At 44.5% G+C, this 27,912-nt stretch overlaps 1 protein-coding gene across 1 annotated transcript; it reads right to left on the bottom strand.

Moving 5' to 3' along the window:
* Positions 1-557: 557 nt before the first annotated feature.
* Positions 558-27,650, bottom strand: LOC149358983 (MFS-type transporter SLC18B1-like). The gene is made up of 14 exons (XM_089571160.1): positions 27,292-27,650; positions 17,995-18,292; positions 14,756-14,851; positions 14,522-14,595; positions 13,083-13,230; positions 12,280-12,348; positions 10,912-11,014; positions 7,998-8,155; positions 7,816-7,914; positions 5,647-5,735; positions 3,359-3,454; positions 2,836-2,910; positions 2,161-2,254; positions 558-1,588 (listed from the first exon to the last, which is right to left on the bottom strand). Exons 2-14 carry the CDS (start codon positions 18,265-18,267, stop codon positions 1,493-1,495), a joined length of 1,470 nt encoding a protein of 489 aa, XP_089427286.1. The 5' UTR covers positions 18,268-18,292; positions 27,292-27,650; the 3' UTR covers positions 558-1,492.
* Positions 27,651-27,912: the final 262 nt, after the last annotated feature.

Raw genomic sequence — 27,912 nt, 5'->3', positions numbered from 1 at the left:
GAGCACAGCTGAACCTGCGATACAAGTCAACGTTCCTTATATTGCTAGCGCCGTAACACATGAGGTTTTGTGGAAGCCTACCTCACCAGTGTTCTTGTCTAAACTCACCTGGATATAGGAGAACACCAATGCAATTCTAAGTGTACAGTCGATAGCCTGGAAAAATGCACAGGCTTCTCTGACGGCCCCACGCAGACAAGAACAACTAGAACATGTCTACTGCATAAAGAAATAGCCAGCAAGCTACGCTTTGTTGCTAAAAATCTCCTATGCAGCGAGTTTCGGTCTGATCGTATGAGCTTCGATATACAATGCTGCCTGAAGAGCCCCCATCACGCTGCCAGTGTCACCGCGTGCTCTTTTAGATGGCCCTGCAAGAGAACGTTAGTACGCACAGGTTATCGGAGGACATGTTTTCTTACTTCTTAGGGACATAGAATGTTTTTATTGCATCATTTTTATCCGAAGTCAACATAACAGAACGCTTAAAAGTAATTGGAGATGTAGGCCGTTTAGTGAAGATTTATAATCAAACTTTATTTTTCGGATGAAATGTCCACTCGAGCGGATTTCTGACTAAATTTCTTACAAACACTTAGCATCACAGTATTTTAGGACTTTCTGAGATCAGCGCTATGTTGATTATGGGAAGAGAACGGCGGTAATGCGTGCTTCTGATGTGTCTGTCCACGCGGGGGCAGAAATATGATAATCGATGGAAGATAAAATGTGAGAAAAAGCAAGCCTTGATATGAGGATTGAGCTGTTCGCAGCCTTCAAACTACTGCTTTGTAATCTGCTCGAAGATTTAATGCAACGAGTCTGACTGAAGTTGACTTCTTTGCACTTTGAAGTAAAATACAGTCCATGGCGCGTACTTGTGAATGAAAACTTTTTTTGCCGCCTTTACCATATACAAATATTGTACCTTGGTTTAAGAGCCTAAAAGTAGTTATATAAGTTTTTATATGTTTGTTTTCACCCTTGAAGTAATGCTGAGAGATGCTGGTGTGGTGTTTGGTGGTTACAAATGCGGAAAGTGGTTTTACAAAGCTGCTTACATAGCGTCTTTACCTCACTGGAAGCCAGTTTATATCACAGTCGTCTCTTGAAGCCATATTCCAGCCAGAAGAGGTTTCAAACCTCTTACGATAATTGCTTATATAGTCGAAAATAAGAAGGCATGTGGCAGTGTTCGTTTAAGTGGTCTCGCCTCTTGGAGTTGATGCCGCAATGCCAGATATTTTATCTATTGCTTAACTCGCTTAAGTTTCGTTTGCGAGGAATTCGGCTCTGTCGACCGGCGCTCAGATGAACGCAGCAGCGCTTGAGCAACACACTCGAGGAGCACAGAAGAGTTTCACTGACTTTCCAATTCCGTGAAAGTTCTCAGTATTCGCCTGAGCAGAAAAAAATTACTCCGGACGGTCTGATGGATGAGGATGCCGCTGCCTGCTTCTCGTGTTTATGAGTATAAATTAGTCGCGCGTAACTAACACGTGGTGATTTGCAAATCAGTTGTGGCGGAGTTTTTCTTCTTCTTCTCTCTGCACGATGACACAATCCACTGGCAAAACGTGACCGGAGTCTGAAAGAAACAAGCAAAGAATGGAGCAGGACATTTAGAGACATTCGGGTGAGGCTTGCAGAAACTGCGACCATATTTCGAATTTAATTCTGGCTCTATAGCAATTACGGCCCCGAGCCCGTTCTCAATATTTTAAATTCGAGATAAATAATATGCGAAGTTTTTAAGAGCAATCCGGCCTTTACTAGTGCGTAAATGAAAGGAAATATTTCTCTTAGAAACGGTGAGTGTCTGTACAAAACAATGAGTGGGTTAATGTTATTACATAAAGATTGTTTTATTGACTTCTTCAGACACTAGCAGACAGTTGCGCATCTTAAAACATGAATAACTATAGGAATTCACCGAAACAGTGCTCATTTCCTTCTTCGTAGTATGACTAAAAAAATAGTTTCGTTGTTCGTTTCACGTGTTCTAAAGCCCATGTGCTCTCGGTGATTGCGTACGCATGGGCACCATTTACTCAGAAGCAAGTTGTTTATATTAGGGAAGAAAATTATAAAAGTATTATTTGGCACCATGAAAAATGTTCTTAAGAGATTTGTTCTGCAATTTTTAATTAGCGCACTCACCCACAACGCAAGAAGACCGAGCAGGAACATTGATCCACTTCTGTACCCAAACCGTTCCACAAGGTACCCGGCAATAGGAGGCGTTACAGTAGCCCTGCCATGAAATTAAGAGCACTCGTTAACACACCTGTTGATTGAACGGAAACTTACAGGCCACAGTAATAAATGACTGCACTACTTGGAACTGCTAGCAATAGTAAATATTATATGTCATGGTTTGCTACAAGGAACTGCTTTTACGCATACAAGAGATCGGTACCCAGAATGTTTACTCTGTGGTTTTTCATGCGCATGTTATATAACGAAATCAGGACCAGCGTCAGGAGCTCCCAGCCAGGCTCGAAATGCTTAGTCCCTAGCCGCATTCGTTCTTGTCGTTTCTGCTCGCGTTGCTCCTTGGCGAAGAAAGGTGACCCTCGGATATGCGTTGCCTCACGACTGTATGTAAACGAGTAGGAGTTCCATTAGGAAGGAAGAGAGAGAATTCGAAGTAAATAAAAATAAAAAAAGAAATCAAACTAAAATGCCATGCTTTCGCATTCAGAGCACGTAAACAGTCATAAGTCTCCTCCTTAATTTTATTATTTACTTCTCGTAATAACGCAGCATTCTCTAATTATAAAAGTAGTTGATGATGGCAGGTACAGGTAACTCAACCACCAAAAGTGCACTCACCCAAGCACGAGTATTGTAAATACAACCGTTGAAATAAAAGACGTTGTCTTGATGTCTTCAGAGTAGCCACGTGCCCTGGAATTCAAGGGGCATTATTTCCACAGATGTTGCAGCGGCACCGATAAAAAGGCCGAGTTGCAACATCCAGTCATGCTTATCAACTCCCAATAAATCCTGAAGTTATCTCGCTCAATTACGCTTTAGTTCATCCAATGCGTCGTTTCTTGACAAGTGCAGAAACTTTCAAAACAATCCACCTGATTCACAGGCTCTAGAGCCGAGCGATTAAAGTAAAATGAGTCAACGTTGTAAGGTTCGTGTCGTAGCACGGCAGGTTCCCACTACAGAGAGTGAAAAGATGCTCGCTTTCTTGAAATTCTGGGCCGTTTTATAGTGTCATTTTCTTCTCTAGCCGCAAGCGCAACAAAATTCTGTCCCAGTGACCCCAGCGAAGAAATCAATGATTACAGTGAAGTCGTGAGAAACAGTTGTATTTGCTGGTCTTCAGCGTGAATATACTTACACTGCATGCTTCAATGCATGGCAGTATCCACAAACAAACTGAGCCGCCATGCCCACTCCCGTAAACACTTGAGACAGATAAACCATCCACATGGCCCTACGAGGAGAACGAAAAGGAGCAATGTTATGAGAGATTAGTAAACACTTCACGCAGATAAACCGTATACTCACAGCCCTAGAACACGAACGTGACGAAGGGATGTTTTTGAGGGTAGGTACCTCAGCTTAGAACGCACGAAGTACGTGCACAAACCGTATATTGCGCCTTCATGTTTAGAACGCATATTGGACTGTCATGTATGCTCGTTGTCGTTGTACCTTCGTTTATTATGTCGTTTAAACAAGTGGTCAAACTCTTTTCAGTCTCAATACGCGAGCAGCACAGACAAAATTTGTCTCCCACGAGCCAATAGCAGGAATAGGGACAGTAGAAATAAAAAGCGCAAGAAAGTAACCAAGAGTATTTAAAAATATTTCAAGAACAATAAAGACCAAAAGAATTAAATCTAAAGCTCTGACGAAAACGGCCACTCGCCAACCTCAACTCTCCTTTTCTTTTCTCCAGTTTTTCTGTACCTTATTTCAAGTTCCTAGGCTCTTATCGCGAAAAGCGAGGGACTGACGTAAGCGGAAACCACCGGAAGTTTCAGAAATGAAAGCTATATATTATCAGAGGGCAAAAAAAGGGGGAGGGGGAAGATTGAGGTTCGCTCCCCCTGTCAAGAGTGGTCTGCCGGATATCAACTTCCTTGGTGTTACCTATCAGATGCCTTGTGTTGGCTATTGCTAGGCATATATCGGCGAGACGGTGAAGTTCATGCGACGACTCGAGGAATCTTAGCGTGGGCTTAAAATTACGAATATTGCATCAAGTGCGCTTGGTAAGCACGTGCAGAAGTCAGGACATCGGATTGACTGTGGTAACTCGGCAATTTTAGCCAAAGAACGACATCTGACAACACGGCGTCTTGAATCATTCTTCATCCATTCAACAACCGAGACAATGACCCACGATTGGCCAACGATAATGACACGAACATGACACCTGTGAAGCTGCCTGTTTTTTGGAAGAGCAGCTATGATGAGAAGTCCAACGGCAGCGAATTTAGCAGATCGTTAGGTGTCCTGTTTCAGTTACTTAACCCTGACTGCGTAAATTGCTGCAACTAGCGAACAGCAACAAAGCTACTTGTGGCTTGGGTACAGAAAGGTTCACTCGCCCTGAGACAGTTGCACAGCAGTGAACCCCACGCATGGCCAGGACAACTCACCTGGCAACAGAAATATATTATCGTAGCGCTTTTCATTAATAAATGCGGTCTGAACACTTGCATTCAGCCGCTGTCATGATTGTTCTATCGTTAACGAAATATGCCGCTTGCGCTAGGGGGTCAACATGTATAAACACTTCAAAACTTCTAACAAAGGCTTTCAGAATCTCAGAACTTAAGTTTATATTTACTTCCTCACTCGTCAGCCTGTCTGATACGCATGCAGGTTACCGTTTAAATTTATTTAAACGGGGACACACCGGTAATTACTCTTCTCTTACCTTGACATGTGCCTGGCACCATTTTTACATTGTGGTTTTCTGTTTGAGCTGAGTTGACTATGTGCTATTACTCCATTCCTCTGCCCTCTTTTTCACTACACTCGCATCAACTTTTATTTCTAAACCGTGAAGGCTGAACCTTCGCAACCATATCGAACCGCGATGTGCTGTGCTAGCTCAAACTCGTCCTGATGAAGCCTTTCTTGTCGCGGCAAGTCGTTGCTGAAGTGGGAGTTATTTGTAGCGAAGCTGTGACTACAGAATCGGTCACTCGAACTGTCAGATGACATGGAGAAAGAGTCGCTGATTTGAGCTGAGTTCCCGGATGTGCTGCGCCGTCGCCAGTTCGCTTTCGGCGTCACCCATATGCGGATCGCTTCTAAACAGTGACGTCATCGCTTACGTCATGCAAGTGTCCCCCTCCCGTTCCCCTCCGGGCCGCGCGCTGACATTTCAATTTCGGTCGAAATATTTTTGTTGATTTAAAGTTATTGCTTGATTATTTCGAAAAATAGAGTCACGTACTCTGGTGAGAAAGCCGACAGTAACACAAGTCAACCATTAAGAGAGTATATAAAAAAGGTCGAAGTTGCCCTGTATTGGCTGGTAATATAGAACATGGGACACAGTGATGCGTCAGCATCCTAAGTATTATACCTTATATTACCTTGGTAGAGGGTAGTTGTAGACGCGTCATAAAATATCTAACAGGGAATATAGAAATAATAGTTTCTTACGCTTCGAGCGGAATGAATGGTGCTGGTCCTAGTAGGATGTAAGCGAACACTGTCACAAACTGACCGAGGAAAGCGCAGAGAGCATCCATCTGAAAGAAAAAAACATCGATAATCTGACCACCTACCCTTAGATGGTCGATGGTGCCCGCCTGTTTGAAGGCGTGCTATCGTTTGCAAAAACTTTAGTGCACAACAGCCAGCCTAAGCTGCGGCCTTTTCCCTTCATCACTCACACTTGCATTTTGCTTATGACAAAACCAGACGACATGCACTGAGATCACTGTGTTAGAGGCACTTGGCGCCCGTGGTGATTTAATGTGCCGCCAATGCCAGCTTAACGAGGTTGAGCGGGTGGCTACAAAATATGTCTCACACTCTGTCATCATTGAGTACATCAATCAGGAAAGCCCTCCCAGTGGTCTATTGTCACTTATTCTAAAGCAGCCCTCCAAGTTTTACAGACTACTCTTCGCTGTAGATACCATGAACGACAGGTCTCAGAAATCTGAGATCTTCATCACTCAGCCGTCAATAAAGAGGACGATATTATCTACCAATAGCTATAAGGACAAAGCGATATCGCTGGCAATAACCGAATGAACTGCCCACCACGACGGTGATCGTGTGCCATTCCCCTTTTCGAGAGCACACGCGGCGAGCACGTTTCGCACAAATGCATGGGAGATAACTCTTGCCTCGTGGAATTTCGGCCAGTTTTCTCATTCAGTACAGTATGTTTCCGGACCAGTTGATTCTACGTGTTAACTCGTGAAACAAAGCGCTACATTGGCACGCACAAAAAGAAAGGACGACAAGCGCAGGCGCCTCTGCTTGTCGTCTTTTTGTGTATATCAATGCTGCGCCTTGTTTCACGAGTTAACATTTCGAACTCCCATCTAGGATCCCTGGACCCTGACCTGAATCTCTGGCTTCCACCCGGTTTATCACAACGTGAAGCAATTTTGCATTGTCACATGTGTCTTTGTGTAGCTTTCATGAACCACTCCTCTGTTATCGGTATGGCTGATAACCCTGCCTATGCAATCTGTGGGTGCGACGACACTATGCACACATTCCTTTTGTGTGCCCTGCATGCAGTGCCGATAGGCATTCCAGCGATTTTTAAACGCCGGCTAAATTCTCTGCATTTCATTAAAGAGTCTCTCTCTCTCTCTCTCTCTCTCTCTGGCATGACCGTCTTGATCAACGCCCGCTGACAATGGTGAAGATTCTCGTACAGTGACCGTGCCGATCGCCGGCGGTGAAGGCTTCACAGGCACCGCTCCTTTTATTGAGAGCATCGGGCTGGCACGATAGGTCGTGCATTTGCCACATGCTTATTCATTTCGCTTAGTGGCTTCATTCTCCCGTTACTTCCTTTTATCCTTCACATTTATAGCCCCCATCCCTTTCCCCCAGTGTAGGGTGGCAAACCGGTTTCTTCTCCTGGTTAACCTTCCTGCCTTTCCTTCTCCTCCTCTTGTTGCATGTAATAATATATCGCATTTGCATATCGGTGTACATCTCTCTCCTCCGCTTGTTTTGAGTTTCCATTCCTTTCTATATTCAATGCACTAGCGTTTCAAATATAGCATCAGTTTTCAATCCAGCATCGCCCGAAGGAAACGACGGAGAAGATACAGACGAAGATATTACTTCTACATGGTGCCAAAATTATCCAGGCAAAAATAGAGAACAGCCATCGAGACTTTGTTACAGGGCAAATCCTTATATCTAGACCCGCCGCGGTGGCCCAGTGGTTACGGCGCTCGGCTGCTCACCCGAAAGACGCGGGTTCGATCCCGGCCGCGGCGGTTGAATTTCGATGAAGGCGAAATTCTGGGGTTCCTTAACGTGCGATCTCAGTGCACGTTAAAGAACCCCAGGTGGTCGAAATTTCCGGAGCCCTCCACTACGGCGTCTCTCATAGCCTGAGTTGCTTTGGGACGTTAAACCCCATAAACTAAACTAAACTGAACCTTATATCTAGAGAAACTTTACGTCAAAAAACATTATACCGTGTTTAAAGACGTTAAGTGAAGCGTAATAATCTCCCGTCTGTGCTGGCGAACGACCTTTTATATTAATATCATTTTTCAGCAAGAAAATTTGCACATTATAGTTAAGTACAAACGCAAATAACAAAGTGATCGTTTTCTATCAACTTACCTTCAAGTGGCATAGTAGTCCTAGTGCTAGTGCTGCTACAGTGTAACTCGCGAACTGCACCATAAAAACTACACCCAACTGCGTCGTGTCGAGTCCAAACTGAAATAAAGAGTAGTTCTAGAGTAGACTGTTCACTACCGTTGAAGAAGATTTTTATTATGCGGATTTTAAAGGAACCTTACCTGTCTCAAGTGCGGCTCCAAGGTCGGTTCATTGAATCCCATGATCACCCAGCTCAGCATCAGTGTAATCATGTCAATCATGAACACTGGATCTATCAGAAGTTTGTACAACTTCATCTGCTTTTTTGAAGATTCAGGGCTTGGGCACTGCTGTGTTTCTGTAATTTACGGGCAAATGAACCCCGTCATTGCCTAGCGCTCTGAGTGTCTGAAGAGAGTTATGAGTTATCGAAACTTTGTTGTGCTCAACAAAGCAAAAGTTTAATACTGTCGGTGAACAGACTGTAAACAGCAATTGCTATTAGTTGCAAATTTCGTAGCTTAGGACTTATTCTTGGTATTTATTTAACTGCTCGCAAAACCTATGCAGAAAAAATTTCTCTCATTCTTTTTTTATTCACTTCAGGCAAGAATAAAAAATTTAAAAAGGCTCGAAATATCAAGAAGCGAAAGAGAACTCCAACAGTGAAAGCGAGAGGGTCACGGCAAAAGCGGCTAAGTATGGCAATATAGCATGCTATAAAATGTTTTTGGCGCTTGAGAACTTCTTGTTGGATATAGTGTATGCTCCGCAGTAAAGCCGCACTTATTGCGCACGACGCACTTCAGCCCTTTGAAACGCTATTTGCACAGTTGTGTTCGTAGCGATCGTGAAGCTTTTTCTGAGAATGTGTTACAGCTAAGACACATTTCTTGAAGTCAGAAGACTTGATACTCATGGAGCACGGACTCTGGTTGAGCTTGGGTGATTTCTTTATGTTCGCTAGTGACCAGATAAGATAATACTTTTCTACAGAGAGAGTTTGGCAGAGCGTTTTTCGACGCAGTTAAGGGAGCAAAGGTAACCACATCAACGATGGCGTTGATAAATTGATAAACAGAGCTGAGAAATTGATGCGCATCTTCAAAAACAAGAAAAAAGCGAGGCAATGATCCGCCCAGTGGTTATCTGAAAATTTCTTGTGTTTGATCGTTAAAGCTAGAAACTGCGAAGCAGCACATTCGGCGAATAGTTTGTTCATTGTTGTTACTGTGGGAGTGCAATGATTTGTTAACAAATCATTGTTAAAGGGCTAGTGAAGCGGTTTTAGAATTCGATGAGTTTAAGGTCGCCGAATGTTCGAAACGTGCACGTAAAGCCTGCGAAATCGTTTCGCTCTAGCATTTAAAATGGTGGCATAATCGCCGAATAAAGTCGTCGTCGGCGTTCAGGCTTCTCTGAAGTGCACAGCGACGGGCAGAGGCCCCGATAATGACGTCACGTATGACGGCCCTACGTTTCCAGCGAAGAAAAAGTTATTCCATGGAATAAAACCGACGCCATGAAAGGTGAAGGTCACGATGCATTGTTTGGCGCCATCTGACGACGCACAGCACCATGCAGGCGTAAGCAGCGGACATCTGAAATTTCGGCAACAATGACGTCACTGCCGAGTTTCCCCGCACTCCTCCAACGTAGTGAGAAGAAGCCTAAACATCCTCGCGGTTTTAATCGATGAGTATGACGTCATTTTAAATGCTGGTGCAAAAATACTGTTCATGCTTTGTCTAGAAGCTTGATAGATTCGAATTCTTGAATAACCTCGAATTCTCAAAAAACCGTTTCAGCTTCCCTTTAACAAGATTGCAGATTCACACTCAAAATTAAAGGTGCTTCGCAGCGCATGACAAATTAGCCTCCTTATAGCCTCCATTGAATACTTTAGCGGTAAATAATTCTTTGGACAGAAATGAAGAAGCAATTCTGAAGATTATTAAACCCAAAAACATCCTTCATTCCTTTCAATCAACATCTAAAAGAAGCTTGATGAGCCCTGGAGCGTCAGTCAACAAAATGTAAAAAGCAGACCAACACGGTATCCCGACAAGTGCAAAAATATGCGATGAAACATAACAAATTAGACAAGCTGGTGTCGCGCGCAGCGTCAAAATGTATTCCTGCTGTTATAGTTTGATCGGCCAAAATGGATCACCTACTGCAGTTAATCTCTCTTCAAATTCTCAGTAGTTTTTCTGAATTATGCGACAGCATTACAGCTGTCGCACCGAAGCCCCGCCGATCTCCTGTGTCCACGAAATTCACTGATTGGTCTAGAGAGGTCACATGACCTTCTGACGTCATCAGAACCTGCCCTGGCAGGGCAGCCTGATTGACCAAGATACGCCATGTGACCTTCTGACATCATCACATCTGCCCACCGGGTTGTCAGCAACCTAGTTCCTAAAGAACAACTTATGCAGAGGACCGAAATAAAAAAGAAAAAATGTAATGCTTGCTAAAGTTGGCACAATCATAGCATAGCGGATACCTGCTCTTTAGCTAGCAGACCGAATATGACGGTTTACGGGCTGACAATTGCAATGAAACTGACGCAAACACACAAAAGTTGCGCAGGAGTTGCGGAAAGTGTAAAACCTATTGCTATCATATTCCACTCTTGAGGTGACTTAAACGCCCTTATATTTTTTTCTGAATATTTGGGCTCTACCACTCCTCCGCGAGCAGCCATTAAATGTCGCCGCAAAGAGTAAATGTACACCAAAGCAGTTTTAGTTTGTACTGATGCCTCAAACAAGAGACTTTCGATCAGAATTCAGCAGAGCGTGTCATGCGCTCCTTAACTAAAAAAAAAAAGCTTGAGCAAAATAGATTACGCTTTAAGTGTCTTCATAGCCGCGAACAAAAGTACAGAATGGCTGTTGGTGCAAATCCTTGCTTTGAACAACTCCAAAACGGCGACCACAGATCTTAGCACCCTTATCTCTCTGACCCATGAGCACTGTTTTGCTCCCTTGACTGATCCTTACTCGAAGTTGCTGTAGTACAGCTTGTTTTTTAAGTATTAAATATTGCTGGCTTTTCTTTCTCATGAACTACAAATGCCAGAAGCGAGAGAGTAAAAATCTTGCCTACCTTTTACGGGTTTGTTAGACAGCCTCTTTGACCGAGATGTCCATGGCAACGAGAAGAGCACTAACGCTGCCATTACAAAGAAAGGCAGAGGGTAATCCCAAGCCTGGGACACAAACAAAGAAACCCGTCATCAAACAGTATTGAACTGCACACAACATTACAGTGGAAGCTTGCAAAGCTTCATATCTTACTGAAAAAAACTAAGCAGCATATAAAACTCAGATTGCAACGATGACAAATGTGGTGAAGAGTGTAGCACGGGTTGGATATTATCACAAAGCTTATCATCCAATTCAAGTCAATTCAGCGTTACTGGGACGCAATTGCAGGCATATGTTGTCTCTTATGGTTTGGGAAATTCGATACAGTGATACCAAACGTGCTCAAAAGCTTTCTAGCGCTGCTACTAATCTAGAATCTTGGTTTCATCAAGATTTTCTGGCCTGTGTTTTAAATTTAGCTGGCAGATCTTCGCTAGTCGCAACCATTCCGAGAACACATTGCGTTGCACCTGCTCAACTGCAACCGCGTGAATGATATGATGAACTGGGGGCCCGGAATTTGCTTGACAGCTGTAATTCGGTGGTTGTTTTCTGCGAAATCAAAAACCCAGCGCTGGGTGTCTATCAAGTGCATGCTTTCAGCAACGGAGGAGCGCGGGTGCAGAGGCGAAAGCTCTCCATTTGCAAGAAGAGTGCAGCTGAGCTGCTTTTTGGACCCGGCATTGTGAACTTCGTCGTGAAGCCTCAACATAACGCTATAGATGCAGACGGATGGAAGAGAAGGGCCATTGCGTGTGTAAGAGAATATTTATTTTGTCAGTTAAGGCTGCTCACGCCTGGCTGAAAAGTGTACTAAATCTGAAGGCAAACTGTGGCATAATGACAAACTTAGGACTGAACAGACTGGATATAAATAGGTCGCGTTATAGAAGAGGATATCTATTTAACTGAAGTCTCCTATGGCATACGCAGAATTAATTGTTTAACACAAGCGGTGTGGTAAATATTTCGAGCATATGGGCTATCATTATACAAAGCTAAATTTTTTATCGCTACTCCAGCTGTCGGAATCATTGAAGACTAAATGTTTTCGCTTTAGTACGTTGATGGTAATACTCAAGCATCGTTTACCTGTTCATTCAAACAAGATTAGCGCCGCCTGCGTTTGTTTTGTACTTCTTGTTCTTTATGCCAAAAACGCTTGTCGGCAGTCTGGTTTAACTACAGCTGTTGAATCGAGTTACTACAAGAAACAGGACAAGTATGATTATTTTGTGTGTTGCACGACGCAGCGTCCTTCAGCAGTGAGCTGCAGAAACCGTGAGTGAGCAAAACCCCCTCAAAAAAATGTTTGTCTTCCACTTACGTCAATCAGTACTCCACCGAGGCCTGACCCGACCATGTTTCCGGCACCCCATAGAAATTCCATTGTAGACTGGAAACCGGAAGAAAAACAGTTTTTCCTCTAAAACACGGTTCACATTTCGACAAGTCTGGATAAATTTGATCCCTAAGAATAAGAAAGCCTTGGCACCTTGACACGCTTCCGTAGCATATATTTGCAGAATATGTTCGAAAATTAAAGTGCTTTAAATTATGCGACACTCTTACCATCACCCAGAACCTGCTTTACTACAGATAGCGGAGAACAGCTTATCTATGCTCGACTTTCATTACAAAGAGGTTCGACGAGGGTTCGACATCACGAAACACCCTTTTGCGTTATACGAAATAACAAGGGTGATCGAGATTTATATCAAATTGCTCGTGTCAAACTTGCTCACTTTAGAAAGATTTCTTGATTCCTGCTACATTGGCGCGCATTTACGTACGTACCTTCTTCGGTATGGTTTACTAATAAAAAAAAAACTTCTTCGCGATGTGACTGCCTTCATTTATATTAAAAACTTTCTCAGCGTTATTGTTGCGGCAATATGTCCGCATTTACCGCGCACACAAACTCTTGGTCTGTGAATAGTACGCAACTGCTGCTGCCAGACTATTACGCTTGTCTATAGCCATCCGCAGTAGAATTCTCGCGTAAATTTCGCCATCTTTCACCTTTTCAACTATTTCAGAACCTGCGCGCTACCAGGATGCACCTATATTTAAGTCACCTTGTAGTCCGAGAGGTGATGAAAGCAAGGTAAATTACAATGCAGGACTTACGATGATAAGGCCCGTGTGCATGGGGAACTCTGATGTGACCACCGCGTATGCGGACACAATGAAGACAGTGGAGAAAAGTCCACCGATGATGGCGAGAACGATGGAGAGGGTGAGGAAAATGTTTCCTGTGGGAGACCAGTTCATTGACCTGCAAAAGGTGGGTGGTCGATATTTCAGCCGAAAAATGCACACGACTTTAATATTTTACGCAACACACCAGCTCAATATTTCAGTGGGTCGCACTGATACTACAACGCTGCCTGAAGCACGACGGCAAGTTACAGAATTGACCAGAAGTTTCATGACCACTTCACATTTCCACTTTATATGAAGCACGAATCCTCTACATGAAAAACGTGCCCCTTAAACGCGAATCGCAGGTTGCTTAGTATTCCTTAGAACATGCTTAAAATATATGTTTGTACTCTGCCACTCTCTGCATAACCTGCATCACTTGAACAAGAATGAAGCAGATGGTTCGTTTAGTTAATTTAAGAAGCAATTTCGCTGAACATTACGCAATTCAGTTTAGCTCAAGCCGTCAGCGTCTGATAAAAGGCAGAAATATTATATTTCATGGGTAACGTTTTCGTAGTTGACCTGCAAGAGTTCTAAGTAGAGCTAACGCTGACATCAAAGTTTCGCCTTTGTCTACGTAATGATCCTCGTCTGTGTGTAAATTTTCCAAGCGCAAGCTTATTTCTTCTTAAACCAAATAAAAGCAGTCGCCTTCTTCACCTCACTCTAAAATTGGAAATGTTAATACAAAGCCTGGAAAGCTGTCCGCATGAATATGCTAATCTAGCGAAAACAGGTCACGTAACCAGATAGAGGCGTCATAATCTAAACAGGCAAGAGATGAAAGCACATCTTCATTTCTTGCTTTATCGATGGCGAAAAGGTAAGAGAACAACTGGAAGCCATTTTTGTTTTTGAGAAACACCACAACAGAATAATTAAACAACATTTGTGGCACGCATGATTTTTGCTAGAAATGCAAGGATCATTTTCCTGCTTAACCTAAACGGACATCATGCCGAACTTCTGGCTGTTAGTGGTCGAGTGAAAAGTTGCATTTTCTACTTCAGCCAACATGCATTAACTGTGAAATAACTGCTGTTTCAGAAGTCTTCCGCTGTCCACCCTGTGACTCCGGGAATTTTAAATCTCGGGCAATGAAGCATTTTCGGAATATTGAAAGAAATATCTATACAGAGGCTTACAATAAAAAAGAAGATATTCAAAATGTGGCTGAGACAAACACATGTGCCATACTTTTAAAGACAACAATAGCAATCTCTGGAGGCAAGCATGGTCTCTGTATTAGCCACCAGTTGCATGATTTTATGCGCTGAGAGTTTCTATGCACGTTTCTATAGACCATATTCAGATAACAGACCACCGGAGGTGTTCTGTTTTCTGACCGGCGCATGACTCACCCAAGAAGAACTGTGAACAATAAGAAGCCTATTTGTCCTGTTAAGTAGCACTTGCGCGGTGATCCAAAGGCCATCTAAAAATAAACATATAGTCAATGCGTGGCTGGAACTTTCCGTAAACATAGCTTGCATATACCTTGAGAAGAGTGCTCATTGCAAGCATGCGCTGGCTCTACATAGCACTAAAGAACTTCCAAAAATTTGTTTTTATAAAAATGAAGTCATTGAACTTACGAGTCGTTCTGTTAACAAAGATCCCATCAGCATTGCGATTTTAGTTGCTGAAAAGAAGAAGCCGTACTTCCAGGCTTCCAAGCCAGCAGAAGCAGCCTAGTGTTCATGAAAGGAAAAAGAGGAAGTAGAAAAAGAACATGTTATAAAAGTAATGTAGACTATACCTGTAACAAAAAAAAAGAAAGACGGTAGGGAAGAACGGGTGAAGAACATTCCGCGAAACATGCCCTTCAGCTGGCTGACGAAAATGCGTCAGGAATATTGCATGCGAATGCGAAAGATGTTCCGTAGGTTTTTCACGACTTGGGCTTTCCCCGTTACGGATCAGTCTGTGTAGCAGAGTTGCCGTTTTGTTGGCAACGCACGCGGCGTGAAAGGGCACCAAACCAGCGCCTTATAGAAAAAGAAAAGGCCTCTGTACTCCTGCTGAGCCGTCAACGCACTTTGCGAGGTTAACCATTGCTACGTGCTCGACAACCGTGACGAAGGAACAGACAAGTTCCCCGCAGAACGACGCTTATATCTCATGGTTATGGGTTCATGGCTCGGGTAAAACTGGTTCGCCAGCAAGCGACGCTTAGCTTTTAAAAGCTCGTGCCACGTGCGCCCTTCGCAGGGTGCCTTATCAGCGGCTCGCGATCAGACAAAACACATACCTTGCCATGAATTCAGACCGCAAAGCTAAAGAAACGACAGCGGCAGAGGTCCCGGCGCCAGTCAGTTTTTCAACCTCGTGTTCTAAATTCATGGCATGGCATCGTCAACCAGGCAAGGGACGCTGACCTCACAGGAGGAGCTCAGGGGCCTCTGTTTATAGCAGGCGCTGGCCCTGCGGCTATTTCAGCGCTGATCGCAGAACACGACTACTATGTGTCGCCTTTGTACGTTGTCTATAAGCCAGCAAAGCGGGACATACTGTTTGTACCATTATTACCAGCACAGATTTGCACAGAACATCTCATTATTAAAAAAAAAAACACTTAGGGGGCCTTCTTAAACACGCTACTAAAAAAGAAAATGCGATAGCATATACGCGGATGTTACCTGCTAAGGTATCCACAATGAATGTCTAATGTTCTTGCGATATTCCCGCCAAAAGTCCAGTAGGAAACGATTCTCTTTTCCTTTCTGGTATTCATTGGTCAGCACCTTCTAGATGCTCGAGTAGTTTCCATTTGATTATCAAAAGGAATTATAATAATCCGACGCACTAATTCGCATTCATTCAATTTCTGGGGTGGACCTGCTTCGAACATTTTTAGGGGTGGGCCTACTTACAAACATTTAGGTTCCTCAGATTTTCGACTCTGGCGGCGCCCTATCATTTTTCAAAAACTGTGCGCTAAATAGAGGTCTACAGGAAAAAAGTAGAGACGCTTCGGTAGAGAAGCGCTGCAGAGAAGCTGTAGAGTAGAGAACCGCTTTTGTCCTCTCGTCTCTACTTTTTTCCTGTGAACCTCTATTTAGCGCACAGTTTTTTTTGGGGAAAAAAAAAAACATTTTGTATCATTTAGCCCGTCAGAAAGTCTTACTTCTGCCCTATCATTGGTTCACTGGTGATCACTCAGTGTTGATGACGTCACGACCCTTTCAATCACATTCATAGATCGCTCGGAGTCCTCATACCACTCCTGGCACAGTGTTGCAGCGGTTAAGTGATCCGCCGCTGCCGCGGGGGGCGCTTGTGAGGTCAGGTTACCCTGCCCGAGCTCTCGTAAAGCTCTTGCGCTGCGCCACTGTGTGGAGGTGGCAAATTAGCATCGATTTCAATAAATCTTATTCTCAGGAGGAAGGTAGCTCACCACCCAGTGAGCAGGTTGCGGCGTGTCATGGTGGCCGGGTTGTGGTGACGTAGCAAAGTCATGTGACCTCTCTTGACGAAACATTAACCCCCCCCTGCCATGGTAGGCACTTTGCTCAAAATCAGGTGGGCAGGTCACCACCTGCCGCGGCGGGCAGATTGTGATCACGTCACAAAGTCATGTAACCTCTCCGACTAATCAGGAAATTCTTGACAGAGAAGCCGGAATTCTTATGGGAAACGACAACCTAAATGCTACCGCACAGAAAATAGTTAACGGCACATGCAGTGGGGCATGACAAGAGGTCAATTATGCTTACTTCAGAAGTGCGGCAGACATTTACAGAGGGAGCGCTTTTAATGTTAGCTCGAAGCACCAGCCTTGTTTCTGCTTTTGCGACTATGTTGTCATCGGAAGGCATCTGGTATGTTTTTGCGGTTACTTTTATCAGCACATCACTAGATATCACCACGAAACAACCGTAATATATTTTCTTCAAACTAAAACAGCGCTAATTTTTCAGACGAATACACAGATAAACATCACAGGACGGGCGCTGTCTATCTGTGTCTATCTGTGTATTCGTCTGAAAAGTTAGCGCTGTTTTAGTTTGAAGAAAAGAAAATACATCACCAACTCGCCCCGCAACATGTTTTACGAAGCGATGAACAACTATAATACACCGGGAAATAAGTGAGTGAAATTCTACTTATAAGCAAGGCCAAGCTAACAGTCGTTAACAAAATATATTTATGGTGTTTTCTTTTTCGCCTGCAGAAGCAGCACCTCTGATTACAAGTTTGAATTCGCGGATTTTCGAGGTCTTACCAGTGATGTTAATGCACAAAACCAGAGTTTTCCTATTTGTGTTTCCTCGGCAAGGTAAGCTCCTCGTTATTTAAATCATTTACATAATATTTAAAGCAAATTTATCTTAGAACTCAAATTTATTTTCAACACGAGCTAACTTTCTCTCAGAGCAGAGCAAACTAGGACGTCTCGCGATTGGGCCTTCATCTCGGCGTTGAATCGGCCGAAGTTAAATTTGCAGGTGGCTGTGGCGAAGCCTAGGGACTAACAAATCACGAGAAAAATGTGGAAAGCAATGAACCTCAATATCAACTCTGTGAAGTAATTCGCACCTGATTAGTATTCACAGGAGTCATTTTAAGGGAATATGGAGACATTTGTGAACAACACATGCCACTTTCTTGACGACCTCCCAACCCCCGCATACAGCCGGAGGCTCAGACCACTAGGCCACTGCTGCGGTCCATGTCGTGTTCGTGTTGAAGAAAATGTTTGCGATAGTGGCGCACGAGCGAAGCCTATGTAAACATTCGACGCAAGCTGCAAACGCGTTTGACGAAGTTGGAACCTGCTTGCTTGTAATACTTTTTTTGTGGAAATTGCACTTAATGTTCGAAAGAAACTTACCAGTGGTGGGTAGAAGGGTTGCATGAGTGAGAAGCCTGCCGACATCCAGATGTGCGTGTATACCAACGGCAGCATCCATCCGCTCTCGCGAACAACCGCCAGGACGTTCTTTGTTGGCGTTGAAGCATGGTTTGGTTGGCATTCCTCGGGACAAACCTTCTCGCTGTTCTTCTTAGTGATATCAGAGGGCTCGATGATGAATGCGTTGTTAAAATACACGTGTTCATTCTTGACTTGTGTCTCATCTCTGGAGATTTCCGCGGGTTCTGGCATAGCGTCTTTCCTGGAGCTTCAGTACCTGTGGACAGATAAGCGTGGGGTCAGAAATATTCAAAAAACAAAAACAAATAGTGATTCATCGCATTTAAATATCAATGTAAAAAAAAAGCTCCTCCACTGTGGGATCGCTAAGTCGTAAGTCTACTCATCTTTTTTTGCATAAATTTAGCCATACTTGCATAGTCATGTCGTGCAAGCTTAATCGCTTGGTCGGTGATTATAATAAAAAAAAACTGTTTTAATAAGCAGTTGAAAGTTGCTGTACTTGCACCTAGATTTAAGAAGCTAAAGGTATGTGCGCTCGGAAGTAGTATACTATATTCAGTGCAGTGACAAGTACATTAGAAAGCTGGGCTTTTAAGCGCAGGCTCGAAACGCGAAGCTGTTTCACGAGTGCATCTCGCAACGCTGCTCTAGACGGAAAATCATCGCGACCGTTGAATACTTTTGTATGAGGAATGTCATAGCAAACTTCTCTCGCATTATTTGGAAAATATTGATCTTCCCTCCGATCTGAACAATACAATCCCGCGTCATTACTAGAATCTTCAACAATACACGTAGCTGCGCAGCAACGCACCAGTCGGACTCACCTGTGGAAGCGAGTGAACGAAATTAGAGCTGCGCACCGGGAAAACTGGTTACCTTATATGCGCGTCTGGTTTTCGCCGGCAGAAACTTCACAAAGGGCAGCAAAATAATCGCAAAAGAAAAAAAATATTTTCAGCAACCTTGCTCTCATATGTTGCCCTCTTGTGACGCAGATGGCAAACATGCCTCACACAGAGCGTCATTCGAATTTCTTTTTACATTTTTTAGCGCTAGGTACATGCGGTGTGAGCATAGTTTTGCGATGGATTTCCGGACATGGAACTGCTACTGGGAGGTCGTAATACTTTCCCCACTCGTTCCCTCTGTGCATCTGCTGCTAAATGATCGCTTTTTCAACGTGAAGCCGAATAGATACGACAGGGTACTACGTTGGCAATGTTTAGGATTTGGTCTATGGGGCTTAACGTCCCGAAGAGATTCAGAGCGTGAGGTACACCACAGTGGAACTCTCCGGATCATTTCGGTCACCTGAGGTCCTTTAACGTCCATTGACATCGCAATAACAGTACATGGGCTTCTAGCATTTCGCCGCCATCGAAATGCGACCGCCACGCTCGGAATCGAACCCACGTCATTCAAGTGAGCAGCCACTCGCCATAACAAGAGTCACAACGGGGGCTTCGTTGGCAAGATGTAATTAGGTGAAGAATGCGTTATGCGTTATGGCTCATACTGTTGTCCTTTAACAAAGCGTGTTATACGCGTTTAACTCGTGAACTAAAAAAGATAGAAGAAAACCAATGGTTGCTTGCTTCAGATAGAAGAGAAAACAACGAACCTAGAAGCCAAGTTTGATGACTGTAGATTAATTAGTTAATTAATTATAAACAAAAATGTCGAAATTGCGTCCAAATAGCGTGGACGTCGATATAGCCATAGGAACGGTGTGACATTTTCCTCAATAACATAGCGAACTTGAACGAAGACTGAAGGAAGACACATAGACGGGCGATGTCTATGTGTCCCCTCCTATGTGTCTTCCTTCAGTGTTGGTCCGAGTTAGCGCTGTCTATGCGCCCGTCTATGTGTCTTCCTTCGGTCTTCGTCCAAGTTCACGCTGTTATTCATGAAAATGTCGTATCAACTCGCCCAAGCTTCCGCTTTAACGGTGTGACGTCACATCCACCGGAAGTCGTCACGGCATAGTGAAAATTATAACAGAATGGCCGGAAAAACGTCGAATTTTTGTCAAATTAGTTGGAAAAAAGTGTAATTAAGCGTAATTAACACTTATGATTCCCTAAAGATGTATAACTTTGGTATCGATGTAGCCACGGGAATGGTGTGACGTCACATCCATCGGAAGTTATCGTGGCATAGTGTCCTCGGCTTTCGCCTCTCAACACTTTAGTTGCCAAAGTGTCCTCGCAATTGTTAGACCTTCTAAATATATTACGTTTCGAGGAGTCAACGTTTTACTTCAGCTCGTGCTATGAAGCCATACTTGGCAGTATTCGTTCATCTTCGGGGCTTAATTTGCGCACGAACAACATTAGTTCATAAAGTATCACCGTGCGAAGTGTAAGAAACCGAAGCCTTTTGGGAAGTTAGCGTTCTTGTTACATGGATGGAACAATGCGCATTTCATTGGTCAGCTTGCGATGCCTTTGTCCAGGCACAGCCTTCGGGTTGTTTTCGTTGGGGAAGAAAAAGCGTATTGGATGTCGTGAGCCTCGTGTTACGAGGGGAGTGCAAGAGAAATTTTTTAGACGCCTTCATGCCGGCGCTTCCTAAGAATGTGGAGAATGTTAGTCTTCCGCGAATTAAAAAAAACAGACAACCAAGAGGTGCTTGCCACGAGAAAAACGCCCAGTCTCTATCCGTGAAATACAGAGAAGAGGCTTTACGTAGCACGTGTTATGGCTCTGTGACCGCGGTGGGATCACCGGAAGCAGGTACGCTAAAAAGAAGAGAACGTATATAAAAGCGCGGAAGGTTTTGAGTTAGGGGAAACCTACCATGTTTGATCACGTCAGCGCCATTCACGTGACCTTCAGAGTCTCAGTGCAATGTTAAGCAAATGCGTGATGCAGTCTGCCGGGACAACAATGTACGGCAAAAAAAAACGCTAGCGCACCAAAGGCTGTGACGTCAACGCGGTGTTACGCATGATTTGCTACACACTGGTGCGTGCCTTTTGTGAATTCACAGACTCGCTCGTGTCCGCCGTGCACGGGGAAAAAGACACGCAGAGCTGAACATCAGGCTTACGAAGTGCGCAAAGTCTGCCAGGGTTGCGTGCTCGAGCGCGAGGCTCACGTTACACTGACGCTTGTCCCCGAAAGCTGAGTGCGAATCGAGCTCGGATTTCCGTGACTGCAGCTATTTCCCTCTGCATTTCTTCGCTCCAAGAACATCACTAATGCCCCGGGCCCAACCCAAGATCTTCGATTTTTCCTTCTATCTCTGTTTCTTTTCTGTCGCGCCCTCTAATTTGGTAAGTTTGCATTAGAGTGTCAATCATACACTTTGGCCGAACGCCAGCTAGTATAGCACCGATTCCGGGTATGATCTCTGATGTAAGGGAAAGGTTTCTTCATTTGCAGACATCTCAGAACTGTCTCGTATTTTCTGTCGTGTATAGCCGCATGACAACGCTCATTTAGTCGTCAAGTGCTGTGACTTCCGTGTTACGTCAGTCCTAAATTGCAGAATTAAAACACAACAAACTGATTCGAGACCTTTTGAACAAAGGCATTCATTACGAAAAAGATTACGAATTTTATTAATACGTAAAAAGTAAGCGCGAAGCCCCTTTGCGTCTAACGTATGAAAGAAGTAGCGAAGTGTGTACTACAGTGATTATACCCAATAAAACTAAGAAAGTGCCAAATGGATCTCAAAGTCAAACAAGAATGTAATCCTAGTTACGACATGTCGGCATATCAGTGTTTCGTTGTGCCTGCAAAGTAACACCTAGTTATGTATATTTTCAACCCCTTCGGAGACCCACTTAAGTAGCCTTTCACGCTTTTTAAGCTGATGAACTGGGACGCTGGCACTTTCCACATTTTCACGATTTCAATCGAGATAAAACTGACGTCAAGATAAATGTCTCACGGAAAGGGTTGCTAAGATCGACACCTCCTGAGCTCTCATGTCCGCTACTGTTGAAGTACGCATGTTGCTGTCTGTCTCCTGTGTCTGTTTTTTTTTTTTCGAATTAGCGCAGATTGTTGTCAATTTAAAACAAAGGAACATGGGTGGTCTACTGTCACAATCACCTAGTGATGGCCGTTCAGAGTGATGGGAAGTGGACCATAGATGTCAATGCCCACTTAGCCGAATTTTTGTGCTGGATACAGCAAGGACTGCTTGGTAGTGGAGGAACGGCGAGAGGATATTTTATGGCGTTGACAGTCGAGACAATAGCGGACGCAGTCATGTACAAAACGGAACATGCCGCGCCAGTATAAGCGAAGTCGAAGGTGTGTGTGAGTTTTAGCACGGCAGCAATGGCACATGACCAGCGTGCCAAGGAAGCGTAGATGTCCAGATTCTGCCATATGGAGCCCGCACCAAACTTATTTAATTAATACATTAGAAGCTGTCCAAAATCGTGCCACTCGATTCATGCACTCTTCATGCTCATATGACGTCACCATTTCTTCATTGAAAGCATTATCAGGACTACCTCCCCTTTTGTTCCGTCGTCGCATTTCAAGTCTCACCCTTTATCACAAATTGTTTCATTCTTCCCTCAATCGGTCACCGTATATCACAGCTGCTGCACGCATATCTCACCGCACCAGTCATCCCCTACAAGTTGCCCGGCCGCCATCGCATACTGCCACCTTTCCTGCTTCATTTTTCCATCGAGCAGCAACGAACTGGAACGGCCTACCCCGTGACATCGTCAACATCGCTTCATCCTCTACTTTTCAAGAACATGTAACCGATCACCTTCAGTGCTAAATAATATTCGCTGTTTTGTTTGCTCACTTCATTAAAATCCCACCCCTTATGTAATTCTCCTGATACAAGGGGGCCTTTAAGGTAAATAAACTGAACTGAACTGAACTGAACGGAGAGGCCGACTTATTACAAGAAGCCATTTACGTCTGTCGGAGAGGTGGTTGCAGCGATATAACACGTAGTCATGGATGGCAAAGTGGGGGACAACCGCAGAGAGCTCAGAATCCATGGATGCAACATACAGGAGGACTAGACGAGTTGAATGACGTACTCCTGTAAACGAAGGGCCCGCCCTGAAAGGGGACCTGACGGATCTTTCAGTGAGGATAACCAGCAGAGGGCAAGATGGTCTGTAACAATAGAAAAAGGGCGGACGTAGACGCACGGGAAAAATTTGCTAATTGTCCAAATGATTACCAAACACTCCTTTTCCGTAGGGGAGTAGTTCTTTTCCGATTTTGTCAGAGTTCGGCTTGCGTAAGGTCAACTGCGCAGAGGTCAACACTGCTAGCATCAGTGTCAATGTTAGTGGGCGCGTTGCGGTCAAAGTGGCGGAGATATAATAATGATTTATTTCCATCACAATACAGTGCTGAGAGGAGATAGAGGAGATACCAGAAGATGGCGGAAGGTGGCGAAGGCGGTGTCTAAGTGGGCGACCAAGCCGAGAGGCTGGAGCTTCCGAGTTGTAGGTCTGTCAAAGCGTAAAGAATTGGAAGAAAATCTCGGACAAAACGGCTGGAATAAGAGCAGAGTCCAATAAAAATGCGCAGCTGCTTCAGTGGGGTTGTTTGGGAGGAGTCAGCAACGTCACGTTATTCCGTAGGGTCGAGCAAAACGCCATCTTGGAGAGCACGTAGCAAAATATGGTTTACTGGCGGGCAGCAAACCAGAACCTTTTCAGGTCCAAACCAATGTCATTCAGACACTGCAGTACTTGCTCAAGGCGGACCAGAAGGGAGTCAAAACCTTGAAAGTATGATGACGTCGTCGAGATAACACAGTCACATTTGCCATTTGAGCCCGCTAAGAATCTTGTCTATTAAACGCTCTTAAGTCGCAGGAGCATTGAACAAGCTAAACTGCAGGACATCAAGTTCGTAAATGCCATCCGGAGAGGCAAAGGCGGTTTTTTGGTGGTCCGCAGCCGCCATTCACTCCTACCAGTAATAGGAGCGCAGGTCAACAGAACAAAAGAATTCCACTCGTCGGAGGCAGTCGCGGGCGTCTTCGATGCAGGGAGAGGGTGTACATTTTTCCGTATAATCCTGTTGAGCGGTCGGTAATCGACGCAGAATGGAATAGTTCCGGCTAGATAGGTAGCTGTATCTTACCCGTATTCAGCTATGGGGCAGAAGCATGGAGAGTGATGAAAAGGGTTCAGGTTAAGGACAACGCAGCGAGCTACGGAATGAAAAATGATCGGTGTAACGTTAAGAAAACGCAAGCACGAAACGTGGGTGAGAGGACAAACACGGAGTAATGACATCCGGGTCGAAATGCATGGACAGGGCATGTAATGCGAAGGCGGGATAACCGCTGATCCTTAGGGATAACGGAGTGGATTCCAAAACACGGCAAGCGTAGAAGGGGGCGCCAGAAAGTTAGATGGGCGGATGAGATTAAGAAGTTTGCGGGGATACGGTGGCAGCAGCTGGCAAAGGACAGGGTTAACTGCAGAGAAATGGGAGATGCCTTTGAACTGAAGTGGGTGTAGTCAAACTGATGATGATGATGATGCGGAAGCGTTCATAGGACGGCGGCCAGTCGTCGACATCGTGGTTGTCAGCTCCACTGAAGATACTGGGTTCTCGCTGCCGGAGTGCACCAGAATAGACGATGGTATGAAGAGAGTCGTGGGCGACAGTCCGGTAGGTGCCCTCGGACATGGCCAATGTCGGGAGCAAGGTACAGCATCGAAGCTCTAGTGTTAGAGGGAGGGAACGCCCGCAACTCTACCAAATGTAACAAGGAGAATAATCGCTCTGGTATAGGGGAACGTCCGGAGAACAGCTCTAGCGTTCGTTTGGCAGCACAACACCGCGCCTTAGGGTCTTCATTGTCTTTTTCAAATCCAGGTGTGTGTGTCCGCTATTGTACAGTGCACGGCGAACCTCTCTCGAACCATTCATTGCTATCTAAGCTGTTTATACTGCTATGCACTCATTTTATCATGCATTTTACACTGTCTGTATATTCCCCTGATCTTCTCGTTTTCTTTTTTTTTTTGTTTAGAGTTTTTCTATTTATGTTCTATTTGTCATCATCATCATCAGCCCGGATAAGCCCAATGCAGAGCAAAAGCCTCTCCCATACTTCTACGATTAACCCTCTCCTTTACCACTGCGCCCCCAGTATCCCCGCAAACTTCTTAATCTCCTCTGCCCACCTAACTTTCTGCCGCTATTGTACAGTGCACGGCGAACCTCTCTCGAACCATTCATTGCTATCTAAGCTGTTTATACTGCTATGCACTCATTTTATCATGCATTTTACACTGTCTTTATATTCCCCTGATCTTCTCGTTTTCTTTTTTTTTTGTTTAGAGTTTTTCTATTTATGTTCTATTTGTCATCATCATCATCAGCCCGGATAAGCCCAATGCAGAGCAAAAGCCTCTCCCATACTTCTACGATTAACCCTCTCCTTTACCACTGCGCCCCCGGTATCCCCGCAAACTTCTTAATCTCCTCTGCCCACCTAACTTTCTGCCGCCCCCTGCTACGCTTGCCTTTCCTTCGAACCCACTCCGTTACCCTTAAGGACCAGCAGTCATCTTGCATTCGCATTACATGCCCGGCCCAAGCTCACTTCTTCTTTTTGATTTCAACTAGGATATCATTAACCGGCGTTTGTTTCCCTCACCCACCCCGCCCTCTTCCGATCACTTAACGTTACACCTATCATTTTCCTTTCCATGCTCATTGCGTTGTCCTTAACCTAAGCTGTAGCATTTTTGTTAGCGTCCACGTTTCTGCCCCGTGGGGGAGTACCGATAAGATACGGCATTTTTGGGTTAGCGTCTACGTTTCTGCCCCGTAGGTGAGTACCAGTAAGATACAGCAGTTTTGTGTTAGCGTCCACGTTTCTGCCATGTAGGGGATTACCGATAAGATACAGCTGTTGTATACTTTTACTTTGAGGTATTATTGGTAAACTTGCATTCATGATCTCAGAGAGGCTGTCATATGCACCCCACCTCATTTTTATTCTTTTAGTTATTTCTCTCTTATGATCCGGATCAGCGGTCACCACCTGCCCTAAGCAGACGCATTCCCTTGCCATATCGAACACCTCGCTTCGAACTGTGAACTACTGTTCCCTTGCGAGACCGTTAACATTACTTTGGTTTTCTGCATGTTAATTTTTAGACCTGCTGTTCTGTTCTGCCTGTCTAAATCATTGATCATGCTTTGCAGTCATCAGGCAATCGTCATCAGGCAAGCGCAGATTACTTAAGTATTCTCCATTAACTCTTATACTCAGCTGTTGCTAATCCAGGCCTCGTAATGCTTCTTGTAAAGAGGCGGTGAATAGCATTGGCGAGATCATGTCGACCCTACTGACATCGTTCCTTACTTGAATTTATTGTTCACTTTATGCAGCACTATGGTAGATGTGAAGTCGATACAGATATCTTCCAGTATTTTCACACCAGACTCTTCTGCATCTTGACTCCTCAATGCCTGCATTACTGCTGATGTATCCACTGTGTCAAATCCATACCTGGAATCAATGAAGGCTATGTATAGGTTCCAGTGCATTCAACTTGTAACGAAACAGTACACCGAACTTTGCTGGATATTTAAAGTGGCGATATCCTAAAAAGCAGGAAGTAGTTTTTTATCACTTCCGAACTCCTATAGCTTGTGGTTTATACTTCACGTAAAGATATTCTATAATACTCCCGGGCATGTCATCTTGATGCTCTTATAGTTTTGTCTTGTCAACTTTTCGTATTAGACAAGGAAAGGGTGGTCTGGGACGTGGAAGCATGAATGTATGGAAGCAATCAGAGTTCAATGAAACCATAATAAACGTTCTTTTTGTGTTTATTACAAAGATACATTAGCAGCGTAACCATTATTTATTTATTTGCCTACCATAGGTGCCCACAAACAGCATTCCTGATTATCGGTGTTGTATACCATTATACATGTTACAACATTTCAAGCATGCACGATGTGTATGCTAAACAGGTAGCCTTATGAGAACAAGATAGATAAGAAATGATATTACATCAAGTAGGAACGGGGAAAAAAACATGCCGTTCATATATTCTATGCCTACGACTAGCGCATATCGCTGTCTGCATGCGGTTTTCTCTTCGTCTATAGTTTCTCGTAATTCATGTTTTACCTGAAACAACTGCGCAACTGATTTGGACGTCTACTAAACATTACACCCGAAAAAAGCGTTCCCCAATGATGTTATTGGTTTCAGTGAAAGCTGTATTATTTCACATTAGATGAACGAAAAGATCTCACTTACCTTTCTGCGGCTGCCGTCGCGGATATGTCCAACCAGAGCTTTCGCTTCGACGGGCACGAATGAATCGCCAAACGGTGACAGCGTCGAGCTGCTTGTCGTGCACGGCGTTGGAGGAAATAGAAAGCTAAACGCTCGTTCGGAAATCAGAAGCCCCCTTGCCAACTGTTCCTGCAACGAATACAACGTCGGGGAATCAAAGCGGAGAGCGATCGGAGAGGGGGAGCGGGGCTACGGAAGAGTTGCACTTGGATGCGGTTATTCGTCAGAATAAAATCATCTGTGCCGAAAGTGACTGCGCACATGCGCCTCCGCGTAGACGCCGTCAATCTGAGGCCGCAGAGAGCTGTGTCAGGGCCTGGCGTCGCTGCTCGTAGGAGTGAGGGAAGAGCTGCGGACGAGAGGGAAGCGGCTGAATACGTTAGCGTGCCTGAACGGAGGGGCCCTTTTGTCGAGACGAAAGCGCGCGTCTAGGTTAATGCAAAAAACTTGAGTTCTTTTATTTTGCACTCGTTTCCGGACGCCCGAAGGACGAGCGCTCCGCCCACGCTGAAGCGATTTGCTTACGACGAGGGCCGTCACGATTGCTGCAACGTGTGCGGCCATTAGAAGGGGGGGGGGGGG

Source organism: Amblyomma mixtum, chromosome 2 (genome assembly GCF_055824585.1).
Source record: "Amblyomma mixtum isolate Tamu chromosome 2, ASM5582458v1, whole genome shotgun sequence".
NCBI classification, from domain to species: domain Eukaryota; kingdom Metazoa; phylum Arthropoda; class Arachnida; order Ixodida; family Ixodidae; genus Amblyomma; species Amblyomma mixtum.
Note: the sequence above shows the minus strand (reverse complement) of the source record. Positions and strands in the feature narration are given on the sequence as shown.